The following is an 18,412-nucleotide window of genomic DNA, read 5'->3' on the forward strand; positions in this document are numbered from 1 at the left end:
GAATAAAGAAAGTTGGGCATTTGTGTGGCTTTAGAAAATTAACTTTTTCTCAAATAAAACAGTTGGTATATTACACAGTGGGATTCAAATTTAATTTCATCAGACAAACAGTTTCTTACGTGACTGGCACGTCTCTGTATTGTGGTTGGCCTGGCTGGGCACTGCCCTCCAGTGGCGTTTGGGTGACGGTTGGCATTGACTTATTCACCAGCACCTGCTTGTTTTCGACCTTCTCACCTTTGAGGGATGTGACATAAGTCATCAATGCTTATCCTTCAATCAACATAGCCTACATTAATCAGCCGAAATGTGGTTCTCTCAAAGAGTCTTACCAGGCGAGCAGATGCCATCAGCATCCAGGATGCTATGTCTCCAAATGGGTTTGCGTGTTTCCGCATCCAGCATTGGACCCATCACTTTGTCGAAGGTCTGGTTAGTGTACCGCCTTAAGGTGCACTTAGCGTTCTTGTACACCAGACATCTACCAAAGCCTAAATGCAACACAGAAGAACAATAGAAGACAATGGACAAAAGTGAATGTTACGAAATCTACATTATTTTTCAGATTTTCTTCTTAATTTTATTTGGAACGTTAATATAGTCACTTCAGAATGCTACTAACTGATAAGTGAGCCAAGTCTAAGCATTCAGCATTAGTTATTTAGCTCTTACCTCTGTCAAGAGAAGCCTTGTTGAGCACCAAGGCGTCTTCTATATCATAGCCGCTGTAGCTCATTACAGCCACAGTAGCATTCTGGCCTGCGGGCAGCTTCTCAAAGTCAATCAGCTCGATGGTCTTCGTCTTCACCATAGGCCTCTGTGGGTACGCTAGCAGGTACATCAGGGTGTCTATTCGGTTCCTCTGATTATAGCCAATAGTACCTGATCAGAATCAGCAATGAAATGAGGCATCACTCAAAAGGACTGAAAAACATGCAAAAGAGGAAAAATACTGCCTTGTTGTATGAATTCATATTTAGTATAATTTATTTTGGCATTTTTGAAAGTTTTTTTGGTTAATAAGTAAGTCATTTGAAGTGTTTAAAAGGATAGTTCACTCAAAAATGAAAACTCTGTCATTAATTACTCACCCACATGTGGTTCCAAACCCGTAAGAACTTTTATCTTTGCAACACAGATTAAGATATTTGTGATGAAGACTGAGAGCCTGAAAAATTACTTTATTTAACAATTTCTTCTCTTCCGTGTAAGTCTTTGGCCTGTGCTCATGACAGCACCACAACGCATCATGGTATTCTCATAAACGCACGCTGATGACCGACACAATTTTTTTTTTTTTCTTTGCACACAAAAATTACTCCCATAGCGTCCACTTAACCAGTGATGTCTGCACTTTCTTTTTGGGCCTTGAACATGCTTGTTGCATAGCTGTCGATGCAGGTTCAGAAAACATTTGATTTCATCAAAAGCATCTTTATTTCTGTTTCAAAGACGAATGAAGGTCTTACGGGTTGCGAAAGAAGTGAGGGCGAGTAATTAATGGCAGAATTTAAATTTGTAAATTTGAACCATGCCTTTATCAACACTGCTCCAACATAACGTAGCAACATAATATGTATTGATGCATTAACTAATATTAATCAGAACAGCTTAAAATTTCTACAAATACTAATGTGTTTAACATTATAAAAGACTAATTAAATATTACATTAAATATAAATATTGCAAAAGCATTGTTTTTTATTATTTAATAATAGCTACTGTATTATCAAATGCTGTCAGAAAGGGCTCTACAATTACCACAGGTGTTTTTTTTTTACTTGCTGAAACTCAATTCAGTGCTTTTTAAACGATATATGAAACAGCTGATGCACATTTGATCACATTTAACTGACTGTCTGAGGGGTGTTTATGTTAAGGCTGGCGTCGGCAGTGTTAAAATCTCTGGGGTGGAGGTTTAGCATGGCAGAGATTGGGGGGTGAGGTCAAAGTATAATAGCCGCCGTCCCTTGAGGCCTTGACATTTGTCAGATGCTATTACTCTACAATCAGGGTACAAGCACACAGTGTGTGATAATAGGGCTGGGGCCACACAACTGGATTTGCACATGTATGGGGCTGTCCGTCCAGAAAAAAGAAGACAAGGCCTAGGATATTGGGCCAAATATAGTCACAGTCTCAGTGGTTTTGTAATGGGGGTGGTGGCCAGGAGAGGTTTAAGTAGTTTTGGTAACCAGGGCAGCGGAGTGTGTGTGCTCTCTTTCCCTCTTGCGCAGCTGAGCACACTAACCCTGCTCTGCACACTGAGCTCAGGACACAATGAATGCCTAATGACACTCAGAGACACTGGCAGGGAAAGGCCTCCCCACACACACACAAAAGCAGACTACGCAAGCAGGCGATGTTTGATGTCCACATACATACAGAATGTGGTGTGTGTGTCAAAGGTTTTGAATACCAGTTTGAAAGTGAATGTGTCAGTGAGTGAATAGGAGTGTGTTTGGAAGTGGATGTTTGGAGATGGAGACTGTAGTGGCCTTACCCATAGCCTGCTTGCCCATAGCACACTGATAGGTGTTTCTGGGGGACTGGTTATGATGAGGGTAAGGAATCAAACCAGCGCAGACCCCCAGCAGCGTGAACGGTTCAATCTCCAAATGGGTCGTGTCCCTGAATAAAACACACATTGTTCAGCATGTAGACTCATAAGGTGTCAAAACAATGTTAGAAAGTCACCAATATTACTTCTGCTCAATAATAAATTAGGGCTGGGCGATATATTCATCAATATATATTTGTGCGCATCTCGTCAGTAAAGCTGGTTCCTTGATTAGCTGTAAATCTCCATCACCCGTTTTCAATCAGAGTGGCAGTTTATATACAGAACCGTAGATCACTGCCAAGCTACGCAATATACTGACGAGATGAGCATGAATATAACAATGAATATAGCGCCCAGCTCTATACTAAATCATTATGTCTAATAACCACCTACGGCTGATAATAAAATTCTCAAAATCTTTCCTAAAAATAAATGTTATGGCCAGTGCTAATAATAACTAAATAATTAAGTAATATAATTTTAATATATAAAAACAAATATAAACCTCAAAAAATAAAATAATTTAAAATGAAATAAGTGAATTTATGCACCAAAGCATTATAAAATGTACAATATGAAAAATGCTGATTCCTATTAGGATTTTATAAATTTACATTTGACAACAAAGTTATTATTATATCATTATTAGTTAAAGATTTAAGTGAACAAAAGAATGATAAATGTAACCTAACATTGGAATAAAAATATGGGAATGAATTTCCAGTATCAATACATACACCTAAATTCAAATTAAGCTAATGATAAAGTTTAATACTAAATATATAAACACATACCATTATTAATTCAAAATTCTACAATATTGATAATGAATATGGTAGAAACGTTACATTAGATAATAAAACAAGACACAAGGTTATATTTACTGAAATATTACACTTAAAAATAATTATAATAAATACTTTGCAAATGTGTTTTCTATTGCAATGAGAATTACTAATCAATGTTTTAAGTGTCCAAATACTTTAAGGGCCCGAATTAGAAGTACTCACTTCGTAATGATATGCTCATATAAAGCAATGTTACAGTCATTTTCTTCATTTACATCCAAATACTCCACCAGACTTTCATGAAGGAAGTCCTCAAACGTTCTACAGGAAAAAGTGGGTGGCAAGAACAATAAAAAAAGGCACGAATAAGACAGTCAAATCTACATTCTGGACTCTCCATTCAAATGTAATTTTCAAATATTGATTGACTTTAAACGCACCTGTAGCCCTGAGACAATTCCTCAATGTGTTTGTTCTTCACAGCTGGCTGTCCATTCTTCACAATGATGTACGGTCTGCCAGAAGCACACAGAATGCAATTCAAATATATCTGCACAATATAAGGCATCTGACAACACTGGGTACTGGTTTTAAAAGGAGTATATTTACTGCAGTATATATGACTTTTAATTTTGTGGTTTAAAAAAAAAAAATAAAAATCTGTAGTACCTGCACAAACGGCCCCCATCAGAAGAAATATACACACAGCGGTCGGTCAGATTGGTTGAAATGGACACAAACTCGTTTATAAAGCCTGCTCTACGCATCAGTCTGAAGGTATAGACCAACTTCTGATGGTCTCTGATCACTCCAAGAATGTTACCTAGAAAGGAAAATTTTTTTGATAATTTTTTTTACCATGATTTACAAAAGATAAATACTAAATTCTCATTCAGTGTAACAATAGTTCATGGCAAACAACTTGGTCAAGCATATTTAGTACAAGAATCATTACATTCCATTTAAGAATCATAGTGCAACACACAAAAACGAAATGAAATCTTTACTAATTTTTACATATATATACACACATATATATATATATATATATATATATATATATATATATATATATATATATATATATATAATAATAATAATAATAATAATATAATAATATATATATATATATATATATATATATATATATATATATATATATATATATATATATATATATATTATATAAATATAAAATATATGAAATTGTTTAGCATAAATATTCAGAGGCCCACAAATGTGGCCACCCAGATTTCAAAAGAAAAACTTTTGGCTTGTCTCAATATCAGAGGCCCACTATGGGGCCACCCAGATGCATACACAGTCTCAATGTTGTTGTGGGCAAGCAGATTAAGTTGGGAGGGATTGTATTTATTTACGCATTGACACCTGCTGTGTTTGCTAATTAATTAGCCGCTGTGGCAGCCTGTGTAATTTGTAACTTATCAGCGCTGTGAAAAACATATACATGAATTAATTAGTGGGGTGAGTTTTCTGTGACATGACATTAAAAGGTAATCAATGGCACACCCTTTTGTAGTCGTGGAACAGCAGAAGTTCATTTAAATATTATTCAAATGCTTGTAGCCTGTCTGTGTGCTTGAAAAATAAAAGGGGGAAGAATGTGTTGTTTAGCTTTTGTTCTGCCTGTGTGAGCAGATACCGTTGAGGAAGACGAGGAAGACTGTGGGGTAGGACAGCTCCTCTCCGCACAGAAGGTTAACGTCCTCCACTCCCAGGTTGAAGGCCAGCTTGATGATGGGGCCGTCCTCCATGTCAGTAGTGATGTGGGTCATCAGAGCCAGATTTTTAACCAGACCACAAGCCTAGACAACAAATCACACAGCTGTTAGAATTTAAATTACTGAAGTTAATTGTAAACCAATATGGGTTTTCCAGTGACCATTGCTGCTCTTTTCTAAATGATGGACACTGACCTCTCCTTCAGGTGTGTCTGAGGGGCACAACATGCCCCACTGGGAGGGCTGGAGGGAGCGGGGACCACTAACTTTCCTGGTTTTCTCAAACTGAGAGGAGATCCTGGTCATCATGCCCAGAGCTGAGATGAAGGAGAGGCGGGAGAGAACCTGAGTCACACCCTGCCTGTCCATCTTAAACCTCTTTAGGGACCAGTTCCCCTAAGAGAGGGAAAAAGAAGAAAAATACATTAAGTAATTAACAAGAAGTCTTTTTTTTTAAGAACTAAAATGTAAAATGAACCAACAAAAATTGTTACTACAAGTAATTTTTGATAACTGAAATTAAGGTACAATAAAAAAAAAGATCAAAAACAAATTAGAAAAGCTGCCTCAGTGACCTACTAAAAGAGACAAAGAAAAAATTTAAGCTGTATAGAAATATTTAAAAAAATCAAAACTAATAAATGAACAAATCCAATCAAATCACTAAAATGAAGCTAATTAAAAATACTAACATATATAAAATACTAAAATAACATTGTTCTGCAAATCTTGAATTATCCAGACTAACAGTCAGCCTGAATGTGCTTCTAATGATCTTAAAGAGTAATTAAATTTACTTTGAAGTTTTCAGTCAAATATAAAGTGAGTGTACTATTTTTAAAAAAGGTTAATAGTGAATCAAACATGGAAATTTCAGCAATACGGTTTAAAAAGCATCACAGCTGGACAGTTCCTGATCTGTTTTGCCCTGTAAACCCGTTACAGATGGACTGTGTCTGGACTCACAGTAGAGATAGCGTTAACCATGCCGTTAGTGATCTGGTCCTGCCTCATGTGCTTCACCACATCAAACTGAGCTGCTCTCTGTTTGGGGATGATCTGGTCAGCGATCTTCTTCAGCTCCGAGTTGAACTTTTTAAACAGATCCTCAAAAAGCAGGGACAGGAGCTTGAGAAACACAAAGTAATGGGTACAAAACTCAGTGTGACTAAAACAAAACCTGTATATTATCCATCAAACAATGTTACATATATTCACTCAATCATTAAGAACAGAAATTATCACATCAACAGAAGAGAGAAAGAAAAAAAAAGGACAGCAAATGGATGACTTCATCTCGCAAGTGCCGTCTTTTCCAGATAACATGTTTTTATTAACTTTATCTGGCTCTGCCTTCCCTCTCATCTTCTTATCCCAGATTTAATAAACAGGTGTTTCCACGCTCTAATAAATTTGACCTGGCCTCTCATTCTCAGATTTTCTTCAATAGAAGCCCCTCCCCTTCTGCTCCGCATTTGCATATGCGAAAATAAACATCCTTGGCGAAAATTAATAAAGAAATTAAGCTTCCGCAGCACAGCCAGGCCAATTAGTTGAATGTCAGGGAATCGTGAATGAGGAGAAAGGAGATTGGAGGTGTTGGAAAGAGTGCATGTGCATGTAAAGCCCCACTGAAAGGGTTCCTGTCACTCACTAACTCTGCATCGCTCACACACTAACGTAAGCAAGCGCGTACACACATAAACACACCCCACCTCAGTGCAGGCGGAGGGAAATTAAAGGACTTAAGACAGCGGTAATTACATTATCACAGTCGGGCTGGTGGATTAGCTCAATCGCTCCAGTCAAGGCGGCTATTCTTTTGTCATAGCTGGGCTAAATTATAATAAAGAGGAGAAATCCCTGAGTTTGGCTGGGCTGCAGTCGGGCGTTGCTGCCACATATCTCGCCCGCAACAAAAGCGGGCCGGCTGGGAATGGAGGGAAAGGCAGAAGCATGGGGGATGCGGATGAAACAAAGCATTGGGAAAATAATGACGGTATTATAATGACAAGCAGAGTAGAAACAAAAGGGAAGGTGAGGGATTGGGAGCTAGCCAAGCCTGTATCTGCTGTTTTTGGCTTCTGATCAGTTTCATAAGAGGCCAACAGTGTGTCTAATGAGAGAAAAAGAGATCAGTTGTGTTAGACAAGAGCACAAAAAATGTCGGAGCGCACCAGCGAGACGGCACCCACGTCCAGGATGTAATATGAAATCTGCCGTACAGGAGCGACAATCTCAAAAGAGATACGAACAAACATTACGCGCACTAATCTTTATTTCAGCTCCCAAATACATGGCTGGATAAAAACAGATAAATAAACACTAGCATTATCATAATTAATGGCCTGAGCTTGGAGGGGCTGCCAGTCATTCTTAATAGAATTAGAGGGGGTGTGAATGGAAAAGGCAGACAGAGATGGATGGATGGATGTAAGGAAAGTGGAGCTTTACATTGTACTTTCTTTTAAAGTGAATATTTCACAAGTCTTGTATTCATCTGTATTGATGCCAAGCAGTTTGAAACGGTCACAAAAAGGCAGCTGAGGTTTGAGCAGGATGTGACACTGAGCAACATGTTTTTTGCTTTTTACTGATAGTAACGAAATGCCAAACTAATGCCATTTCTGAATCCATAAATATTTTGAAGAGCAGAGTAGCAGGATAACCAACACAAACTACCATTCAAAAGCTTACCAAAGCTGCATTTATTTGATTAAAGTTACAGCAACACCAGTAATACTGGGAAATATTACAATTTAAACTGTTTTAATATATATTTATATTATTATTTTCAATGTTGAAACTAGCTGTGTTTATTTTTTCTTTCAGAACAACACAGTTTTTTATATGTATCCTGCCTCTTTCAAGCTTGGTCATGCTGGTTGATGGTGACCATTATTTTGAGGCTCCATAAACCAGGGGTTAACACTTGTCTTCTGAAGCAAATCGATGGGTTTTACATTTGAAAGAGAGTAGAGGTCTGGCTCTGACGAAAAACCTGTGTTAACCACACAGAGGCATATAGGTTATTTTTATGATGGATATATATATTGTTTATGGAGCTTCAAAATGATGGTCACCATCCACCAGCATTACCAAGCTTGGAAGAGCCAGGATACATTTTTAAACTTAGACTGTGTTCGTCTGAAAGAAGAAAGTTATATACACCCTAGTATGGCTTGGAGGTGAGTAAATCATGAGGTAATTTCCATTTTTGGGGGAACTGTTCCATTAATAGATTTATGGAAACTGATACGCTTTTCTGGATACATAGAAACTTAAAAAAAAAAAAAAAAAGGAAAGAAAAATGCCAAAGTCTTTACTGTCATTTGGATGCAGAGGTTACTATATAAAACTATAAGAAGCAGATACCTGGCCAGCCAACTCCAGACGTTTGTTTCCATAGTAATCACGATCATCCACTTTGTTGTCCCCTTGAGCAAGAATGACTCTACGCACCATCACAGCAAGGTAAATACACTTAGCTCGAAAGTTAAACTCTTTAACCTGGGAGGCAGAAACACATGACGGGTTCAACAAACACTTCATACTCTGATATCATGGAATAAAAGGCAATTTAAAAAAGAATGAAGGAATGGGGAAGACTATTCATAATGTGTATAGAAGGGCATGTAAACAATGACGTACTGGTACATGGGTGAGGATCGTAGAGGCTAACAGCTCTCTGGCTTCTTCCATCTTGGTTTTCTTTGGGCCACCCCACATGCGCTGACGCCTCACTTTATTACCGATGTATTTTAGTGCCTGAAAGGAAACAAAAAGGACACACAGGCAAGTGCAATGTTTACAGATTTCTTTTACAAATGTATTCACTAGTGTAACTATTCTCTCGTATTTAGACTTGACGGCAGTTTTGCATTTCAAAGTATGTTATAAAGAATTAAGTTATATGGAATGAAAAGCACGTTTTTGAGCCTCAATTAATAAGATTAAACGCATCAAAATCAAAGCGTTTAATCTGGAGTGACCAAGCTGGTGCAGGGTTCACTGGCTCTCTAAAGGGCTATCAGAGAACTGGACCCCTCCATTCTCTGCAGACACATGCATATACACACACACACACCTGAGCCTGCGACATGTTCTATTTCAGAGGTCAAAGGTCACACAGACTAGGCTTCTCCTTCAGACCACCCACTTTGAACCATGGAATGATGTGTAACTGACAAGTACCACTCAACAGTTATGCTAAACTGTTTAAAACATTGAAAACACATACATACATATATATATATATGTATATGTATATGTATATATATATATATACATATATATATATATATATATATATATATATATATATATATATATATATATATATATATATATATATATATATGTGTGTATATATATATATATATATATATATATATATATATATATATATATATATATATATATATATATATATATATAGTATATATATATATATATATATATGTATATATATATATATGTATGTTTTTTAAATGTACAAATTATGTAACTTTTAAACATATATATATATATATATAATATAATGCATATAATCACAAAATATTTAGCAGTAAATAAAAAACAAACTTTATATATATATATATACACACACACATATACATATACTGCTTCAAATACAATAACCCTGAATCCCAATTTTTTTTTTTTTTTAAATGGCAAGGCTGCCTAAATATTTAGCAGGTAGTCACAAATCCTTATATTAAATCTAGCTTCAAACTCTTGACCGATTCTCAGTCCTAATAGCACATCTTATCTAACTGGGGTCTGCTCTGGTCAATTGGTGCACACACGTAGGCTCATTAGCAGACCTTTGATGAGGCCCACACAATGCCACAACCACGTAAACAGGCATTCACATCCGCTCAGACACAGGTTGCTAGGATGCAGATATGGTCCTCGCTGACCCATTGTTGAGTCTCGCAATGAATAATACATTTCAGATTCAGCAAACTGTGCTTCAGCATTTGATAATACACCTCAAAAGTGGGATACCTGCTTTTTGAAAGCTTTGAAGTTTAAAGCATCATTCAGTGGTCAAGCAATCGAAAGCATTTGTTAATACTAATACCATTTCGTTTAGTGTTGTTGTTTTGTAGGCGTTATGCATTTATTGGTAAAGCAAAGCACCCTTTTAAATGATGGCAGAAATCTTGTCAGAGGTACCTGAGTTTGAGTGAATATTTGGGCCTTCTGACATTCTTCCAAACTGGGAGCGAATGCAGCCATGACATGTTCCTCCGTGCCAATCATCTGAACTATCTCCTGATCGCTCTCCACTCCCATGGCCTGATGGAGGACAGGAGAATAACAGTAAATTAGGTACATAGTCACATAAAATAAGACAGTATAGACATGAAAGGGATACATTAACAACAACAAAAAAAACACTACTCCACTAGGACACTACTCCAATGCAAAGGTGAATACAGTGCCACAGGCCTCGATGACATTTATTTATGCTAATAGGGGACTGTGGGAACAGGACTGGGTGGATCACAGTGCTTAAAAGGTCTCCACCGTTTGGCACGGCTGCAGAGTCGCAAGGAAATCCTGGTGGAATGTGCTGTGGACAGACAAGTGCAAAGCAAACAAGCCCTACAGCCGATTTACTCCTCGCCTTGTCCCCAACCAATCAGACCCATATGTTTAGAGAGAGCCTGGGCTAGTAAAAACATCCGTCATAGTACAACCAGGTTCTCTGAACTAAGCTCTAATTAAATGTTTCAACTGTCATGTGATATTGAACTCTGTGTCAAAGAACGGAGGAAACTAAATTAAAAATGCATAAAAAAGGAATAACAAAAACGTAATTGCTAAAACAATTAAAATATTATCAAATGATTTAGAAAAGACCTTGAAAAAAAGAAGGTAATTTTATGACAAATGTATCATATCAATGACATTTCAATAGATGCTTAAAATAACAAGTAATAGTAAAATAACATCACCAGTGAGTTCTCTCTGACATATTAAATAAATATTATTATTAAACAGGTAATAATGGGTCAAAGCGGATAAACGTACATTTTACGTTATTAATACAGTCACAGCTAAAGCTATAGTATCATTTTAAGTTTGGGGTCGTAAGAAATGTTAAGGTGTTATGCTTATCAAGTCTGCACTTATTTATCATGATACAGAAAAGCAGTAATGGTGGAATTTGAAATAAAGCATATAAACAAATATATGTAAAAAAACAAACAAAAAAAAACAGTAACTTAAGTAACTTATTCCTGTGATGGCAAAGCTGAATTTTCAGCAGTCATTACTCAAATCTACAGGGTCACATGACCCTTCAGAAATGATTGTAACATGCTGATTTTTTTTTTGTTAGTGTCAAGGTTTCAAAGAGTTGCACGCTGCACTGTTTGTCATTGTTTGTCAGTGTGCACCATCTGCTGGTTGGATACAGTACGTGTCCTCATGTATTGACAAACCATGAGAAGTAGCAAATTTTGCTTCGCCAACTCACCTGACAAAGACACAGAACAATCATGCTGTATATCACCATTTCGAACCACAATCTCACCTTAAAGATAATAGCAATGGGTGCATCTTCAGAGAGGGTGTTGTGCTTCAGGTAAAACCGCCCTTGTTTCACAATCATGTTGGTTCTGCTTTTTTTCTCATGAGTAGAACTAAAATCAGAGACACATGAGCACACAACTAGAGCTTTAAAGATGCACTTTAAACTTTAAAGTAGTTTATTATTATTATTTAAACAGAAGTGCAAATCCCAGCACCTGGTGACGGAGGCTCCCACAGCACCTTTGCGATCTTGCTCCACGATGATGCGGTTCTTAGACAACTGTTCCTGAATGAGAATGACCTTTTCTTGCCCTTTCACAATGAAATAACCACCTGCACACAGACGAGTCCTGTATCACACCTGTGCACCAAGACCTGCCCTCACTCATATGAGCTTCAGATGGGATTATCCACATCAACCTATGGCATGCAAACAGTCAAATATGACTGAGACAGATGGGAGGAATTCTATGATAATCTACCTGGATCCAGAGGACATTCATTAAGCTTCGAGAACTCCATTTGCGTCTTTCCTGTCAATACACAGTTGGAGCTTCGCAGCATTATTGGCATCCTATTTAAAAACAGAAAGTGCATTTAATATTGCTAGGAAAAGGAAAAGCGTTTGCAAAGCTTTTAGCCCAAACACAGGTACCTTCCAATAGGGAGAGCATTGCGAATAATTCTTTGGCTGCCTCGAGTGTACTCTATATCCACAGTGATGGGGGCCGAATATGTCATATCCCTGAGACGACACTAGTGATAGATTTAAAAAAAAAAAAAAAAAAAAAAAAAAAAAAAAAGCATAATCATTGTAAGTAAATACTGCAATCTTTATTATATTGCTAATTTAACAAGCTTTTATGTTTGCTTTAATAGAGAAAAACAAATATGTTACCTCGTGTGGCGACACTGGTCTGGTCACATTAAAGCTTTCTTCTACATCAGGCATGCCAACGTAGATATTGAGATATCTATATATGGATGAGGTATAACATGCAGTGTTGGCACTGATAACACAAATTCTTGTTCAGTAATTGAAACGAAGCTAATATAAAATATAAACTTTAAACGAAATTAACTAAAATGAGCAGAAATATATATATATATATATATATATATATATATATATATATATATATATATATATATATATATTAATATAAATTAAATGTGTCTAATTGAACAATATCCTTACTTTAGGTACCACATTGGATCAGCATCACTTGTGATCTTCTCATTCGCCTTCATGATCTTTTTTATCTGGAGAGATTTGTAGATATTAAGTTTATGCTACTAAAGGTTACAAGAAATAACCAAAACCACGATCTGGTGACATGGAAACCACACCAGACAACAAATTTATTGCATTTACAATATATGCAAAGAGACCTGTGACTGGAAACATGCGTAAATAAAGTCAACAAACCTCTACATTGATGAAGTAATTGAAGGAATCGATGTGCTGTTTAACCAAGCCTTTAACCTAAAAATATCAACGAATGAATAAATAAATACATACATAAATGACAAGAATATGTAATTAGAGGATGGAAACGTAACAATTAATAAAACTCTGGATGATAAGAATGTGCCACATGCATAAGAAAAGAGCAAGTATAGATAGTTGAAAAACAACACAAATCAAGATGTGATTTGTTTTTTAAACTTTATATAACCAAAGTTATAGTTATTTTTGAGTTCCCTTAAATACTCCTGTGTTGTGAGGCATGTCCAAGTACGTAATTGTTTGAATAATAATTACAAAAGTTAAAAATGTTAAATATAATTTGAAATAATTTATTCTTTAAAACATACCAGCATGTCTCACTTCTGTCACTGCTTGAAACGACATATCAAACTACCAATATGTCAGATCATAGGTTTCAAACAAATACATATTTTATTTATTCATGATTTTCATAATGACACTGTCAACTTGATTTTACCTTCAGAAAGGCTGGAAGCAGTTTCCACTTTTCCTGCAAGACAGATATATAAAAATAAAAAAATATATAATAATGTTTGGTGACAGTTGCACTCATGCCTCTATTCACTCACCTCCACAGTGTCCACGGGAGCAGCGAGCTGCTGGGGAGTCATTTCCCCAAACTCCTCCTGCAGCATTTCGCTTATTAGTTGTGATAGAAATAAACCCCGAATGCGAACAATGTCACGAATGTTAGAAAACCATCACACGCGCCGTGACCAGGTGAAAAACACTCTGAACGGAAGTTTGCGCTACACGTGAAAGTGTGAGGTGTAACATCAAAATCAGACCGGGGAGGAACGCATGCGCACGTATGTATTCCGACTTTTATTCTCCAATAATCTCATACACGTGTCCTACATATATAAATATAACAATATAAGGTGTACCACACTGAAAATCAGGGATTCTAAATATAACCACAACCACAATTAAACCGTGTTGTGTTAGGTCAGTGATCTACTGAGCACACAGGCCATGTGTACAATAAGCAACAAATGTAAAGTAGAAGCATTTTCGCTAGTGTTCTCTGACGTTTTAAAGTGAAAATTTATAGATGTTGTAACTAGTTTTTCATATTTGGTAATGACATTCTTATTTATAACATTTATTTATTTCTGTTAACGTAAACCAGGGGGGTCATCAAACTTGATCCCGGAGGCCCGCTGTCCTGCAAAGTTCATGCTAGCTACTCAAAAATAAATGTAACTGAATTCTGTAAATAATCACACAAGTGGATCAAAAAATTATTTTTAATGCGAAAAACTCTATTTTCCATTATCAACTAATGCATACAACAGCTTAGTCAATATAGGCAAATAGGTATAAATGACATGAAAAGACCATTGTATGAAAGAAAATTCTGAGGAAATATTTGCTCAGAATTAAATTTAAGTGAAAACAAAGCTCTGTAAATGAGCATAGTGTGGTTTGTGATATAAGTGAAGTAAACAAGCATCTAGTTACTTAGTAAAGGTATATTGCAATTTTACCTATTTTCTAAAAAATGTTAGAAAAAAATATTAAAAAGCTTGAAAGCTACAGCCAGGGTAGTACAGCACATGGGATCTATATGTGTCTGCTGTTGCTGCTGAGTAGTTTGGGATAAGCGGTCCCGATAGAGCGGCCGTGTCTATGCACCACCATCTCCAACTGGTACTCATCCAGATTGACCACGGCTGTGGTGGTCTTCTCAGTAGACGTGAGGAACAGGATGGTAAAGATGGCCATTTCAAACTCAGGACTCACACCAACAAAGGCGCTGGCCACAGGTTTGACCAAACCGTGCCAGCTGAACTGAACATTCAAGACATGGTCATCGTCACTGGGCTGTATGAAAGAAAAACAAGTACGGATTCAGCAGAGACTGTGCAAAGATTTACTGATAGATTTACTGATGAAAAATGTACCGCGTCATTGTCCCTGGCTTTGTAGCCCTTGTAATCAAGAAGCTCCTGCTTCTCTTGCAGGTAAAACTGGACCCAGTTGTGAAGACCCATGATTTCTCTGCCAAACTTGGTTTCCCCAACAAACACATGCTCAAATCCACTGGAGTCCTCCCTTTTTGCAAAAAAAAAAAATTTAGAGCAATGAGTGCAGATAGGGTTCTAAAGACAATTTGTTTATGCTGGTTAAAGTCACTTACCCTCCATTTCTATCTCTATGATAAAGGCGGAACCACATGTAGTACAACTGACTCTTAAAAGATCTCAGATCCGAGCGTGATTTTGCCTTTCCAATCAGGTACCGATGGGCACGCTGAGGGAGTAAAACATGAATATTTACGAGATAAAAGCATTTAAAGAACTAATTCACCTGAAAATGAAAATGTTTATGTAACATTTTATATTTTTCGATTCTAAGAGTCTTAGACTGGAGTCAAATGGATTACTGTGATGTTTTTATCAATTATTGACGGCACCGTAGAGGTGTGACGCAATGAAACCTCTCCAAATCTGTTCCGAAGAAGACACAAAACTCATCTAAGCCGATCTTCGGCAAATTTACATTGTTGGAAAACTATTCATTTCATGCTCTAAACGACCGACCCCCAGAATCATTATTATACGCCCCCCTCCACATTCTCTTCTCCTTGTCATAATATACAGTTTCTAAGAACAGGATGTGTCGGGGAACATCCACAATACTTTGGTTAGCAACAGGTGAATGTGTCTTCACTAAATCTTTACAGATTTTTATTTTTGTCGTTGCATCTCGAAATAAGAAAAAGAGATGAATGTGGTAAAGAACAGAACTTGAGTTATTAGAGAGGGAATTTGTACCTTCATGACCGCAGTCTCCAAAACAGCATCTAGAAAGGAGTTATTTTCGGTCACCTCCTCAGCCGTCACTCTCTCTGCCACACCAGTAGACCTCTCATAGTTGTCTAAAAGCTTCATAAAGCCTGTTGAGAGGTGAGCAAAAATCACCATTTAAAAAAAATATATATATTTTATAACATAAATGTTTTGGTGGGTAATTATCATGCTCACACTTTTATATGAACAAATACATTTAATTTCTTCAAGATTTTACGCAATTAAAGTTACTCCCCTATGTAATACATATTTTATTTTAATGCTTCCCTGCTTTTCCTTTTATTCTATTTTAAATTTTGCTGCTTTCTTTAGGTTAATGTGCATGCCTTACAAAGTTTGTATTTTCTTTTAAATTTTTGTGCATTAAAAATATGTTCTCTCTATTTCACAATTATTATCCGTTTAAATATGCGACGTGAACATGTTTCTGGTAACATGCTACAACAAGCAACCGTGTAGAATGACTGAATGCAACATAAAACATTCAGAATTCCACCAATCAACTAAGATTAACTGCCTGCCTAAACATAATTACATTTTAAAACGTATCTTGGTGTGTCCCTGTTGAAGGCATGTCGCAGCACAGCACTCCTTGGATAAAAAAGCTTTTGTGCAAACGGACAGAGCAATTAAAGGGGTTAGAAGTTTTTACAAAAGAAACATACGGGCATAAGTGGTAATGGAGTTCAGTTTGGCCTCATCAACGCTGGTAAACAGTGGGGATGAGGCATGGTCTACAGCATTGGTGCTTCCCTGTGGTATGTACCCAGCTTTGCCCTAAAAGAAACGTAAGGCAGTTTAATGTTGCACTGGATCAGTCACTATAGTCAATGTTGTTTGACAATAGAAAATGCTGACACCTGTAGTGAGATATTGTAATGCGTCCCTGGGTTCAGGCGATTCACATCAAGCTTCCAGAGCTCATTGAAAATATTCGAAAGCTCCTGGTTGACAGTTTGACTGGGAGTGTGGAGGAAAAAATGAATTGTATGAAACGCGTATAAAAGGTTTTTGTGTAAATTGTATTAAAAGCCTTTTCACTTTACCTAGAAGCATCGCTGAAGGTAAACAGTGCCGACAGCACAAGCATCCATCCAAAGTCATACCTGAAACATAAAAGCATATAAAGTAACGCTTTATAATACCTTGAATTTATTTGTCAATCTTTCATTAAGCATTTACTTTTCATCCCATTTTAATGGACATAAATTATGCAACCAGGCAAAGATCATAAAGAATTAGTGAAGACACATTCTCCTGGGACTTACAGTACAGAGGAAAGAAAAACTATGCAAGAAAAGTTTAAAAGAATTTTCTGATAAACATCTGATCGAGCGTGAACTTAAGGGTTACTACAAACATGATAATAAAGATCACTACGTTAAACTCCTTAAGCGACCTTCAGCAAAACAGTTGGGCTTTCAAAGCGGAAGAAACTGAACAAAATATATAAATAAATAAATAAACAAACACGTACAAGTGCATTAGCAAAAATTAATTTTCCACATACCCCTTGAGCATGTTTTTGGTTTGATGAGCGTGCACGGAAGAACCCGAGTGAAGTTTTCTTCTTTTGCTGAAAGTCTTACAAAAACTCGCCCAGTTAAGTGGCCCGTGGGGATGCTCTCATGACTAAATACAGAAAAAGAACGAGTGGGTAGAAAATAATGTACAATAAAAGCTAACATAAATGGGCGGATCTTAGCAGAAGTTATCTATGTTTGGTCAGTGATACATCTAAATATTCATTTATCCATATTAACTTTTCACTGTTTATTTTAAATTCACGGACTAATATATATATTTCTTCTATTAAAGTGTAAACTATGAACTTTGCTGAGGTAGCACGCGGAACAGTTTGTCACAAGGTAAGCGTGTCTTTTCTCCGCGCTGTTCACGATGGACCAATCACAGTGCTGCGTGTGCACTGAGTGAGAGTTTGAGATAATACTTTTCATACAGACAACAGAGGAAAATCCCATTTGTTTATTAGACAGTACTGATTTCCATGAAAACGAAAATACATTTGGGTGCACAAACATATTCGATAAGCCAAAACACTTGCTGATATTTGACTGCAGTTCTATGGGGGATTTGGCTCTCTGGGCTCACACGCGACCCCTATTGGAAGGCTTGAGAAAACACAATGACACAATACAAGGACTTAATAATTTCATGTTTATTTCTAAAAATTGAAAGCAAAAACCGAACATAATTTATAACTTAAAACAAAACTTTGAAGGAACTTGTATCGTTTTATAATTGTAATTAAAGTGGAAAATTTCATTATAAAATGCTGAAAAACAAGCAGCTATCTAGAGAATGTGCAAGAGGTGGCGCTATTGATTCATTTATGTACCACGGTACAAAATAGCTTACTCTTAAAAGTTCTTACTAAATTTTACATTTCTTTTGTACGACAGTGGTGGTAAAGCCACAACTATACTGTGGAAAAAATTATAACT

At 36.5% G+C, this 18,412-nt stretch overlaps 2 protein-coding genes across 3 annotated transcripts in view; both read right to left on the bottom strand.

The window, feature by feature from the left end:
• The window catches only part of polr3b (polymerase (RNA) III (DNA directed) polypeptide B), a 19,696-nt gene extending 5,779 nt beyond the window's left edge, over window positions 1–13,917 (bottom strand). For both annotated transcript variants that reach the window (XM_043216648.1, XM_043216649.1), the window contains exons 1-22: window positions 13,701–13,917; window positions 13,589–13,621; window positions 13,069–13,125; window positions 12,838–12,902; window positions 12,538–12,613; window positions 12,295–12,395; window positions 12,122–12,213; window positions 11,855–11,972; window positions 11,641–11,749; window positions 10,275–10,397; window positions 8,745–8,861; window positions 8,469–8,603; window positions 6,060–6,221; window positions 5,289–5,489; window positions 5,015–5,177; window positions 4,021–4,174; window positions 3,792–3,866; window positions 3,574–3,672; window positions 2,504–2,631; window positions 673–882; window positions 333–491; window positions 120–237 (exon numbers count right to left, since the gene is read on the bottom strand). In XM_043216648.1, the coding sequence (XP_043072583.1) occupies window positions 120–237; window positions 333–491; window positions 673–882; window positions 2,504–2,631; window positions 3,574–3,672; window positions 3,792–3,866; window positions 4,021–4,174; window positions 5,015–5,177; window positions 5,289–5,489; window positions 6,060–6,221; window positions 8,469–8,603; window positions 8,745–8,861; window positions 10,275–10,397; window positions 11,641–11,749; window positions 11,855–11,972; window positions 12,122–12,213; window positions 12,295–12,395; window positions 12,538–12,613; window positions 12,838–12,902; window positions 13,069–13,125; window positions 13,589–13,621; window positions 13,701–13,766 (2,561 nt within the window). In that variant the 5' untranslated portion in view covers window positions 13,767–13,917. The remainder of the gene's footprint in view (window positions 1–119; window positions 238–332; window positions 492–672; window positions 883–2,503; window positions 2,632–3,573; window positions 3,673–3,791; window positions 3,867–4,020; window positions 4,175–5,014; window positions 5,178–5,288; window positions 5,490–6,059; window positions 6,222–8,468; window positions 8,604–8,744; window positions 8,862–10,274; window positions 10,398–11,640; window positions 11,750–11,854; window positions 11,973–12,121; window positions 12,214–12,294; window positions 12,396–12,537; window positions 12,614–12,837; window positions 12,903–13,068; window positions 13,126–13,588; window positions 13,622–13,700) is intronic.
• Window positions 13,918–14,367: 450 nt separating this feature from the next.
• endouc (endonuclease, polyU-specific C) lies at window positions 14,368–17,629 on the bottom strand. Its single transcript, XM_043264079.1, has 8 exons — window positions 17,458–17,629; window positions 16,994–17,053; window positions 16,808–16,907; window positions 16,613–16,724; window positions 15,912–16,033; window positions 15,275–15,387; window positions 15,039–15,189; window positions 14,368–14,958 (listed from the first exon to the last, which is right to left on the bottom strand). The coding sequence occupies exons 1-8, from the start codon at window positions 17,466–17,468 to the stop codon at window positions 14,698–14,700; spliced, it is 930 nt and encodes a 309-aa protein (XP_043120014.1). The 5' UTR covers window positions 17,469–17,629; the 3' UTR covers window positions 14,368–14,697.
• Window positions 17,630–18,412: the final 783 nt, after the last annotated feature.

Source organism: Puntigrus tetrazona, chromosome 18 (genome assembly GCF_018831695.1).
Source record: "Puntigrus tetrazona isolate hp1 chromosome 18, ASM1883169v1, whole genome shotgun sequence".
Taxonomy (NCBI): Eukaryota; Metazoa; Chordata; class Actinopteri; order Cypriniformes; family Cyprinidae; genus Puntigrus; species Puntigrus tetrazona.

What these genes read in the sequence shown, in the direction of transcription:
- endouc (XM_043264079.1), bottom strand. An exon ending in ATTACAATATCTCACTACAG is followed by an intron (nt 16,725 to 16,807) that starts GTGTCAGCATTT and finishes CGTTTCTTTTAG; the next exon opens with GGCAAAGCTGGGTACATACC. An exon ending in AAGCCAGGGACAATGACGCG is followed by an intron (nt 14,959 to 15,038) that starts GTACATTTTTCA and finishes TCTTTCATACAG; the next exon opens with CCCAGTGACGATGACCATGT.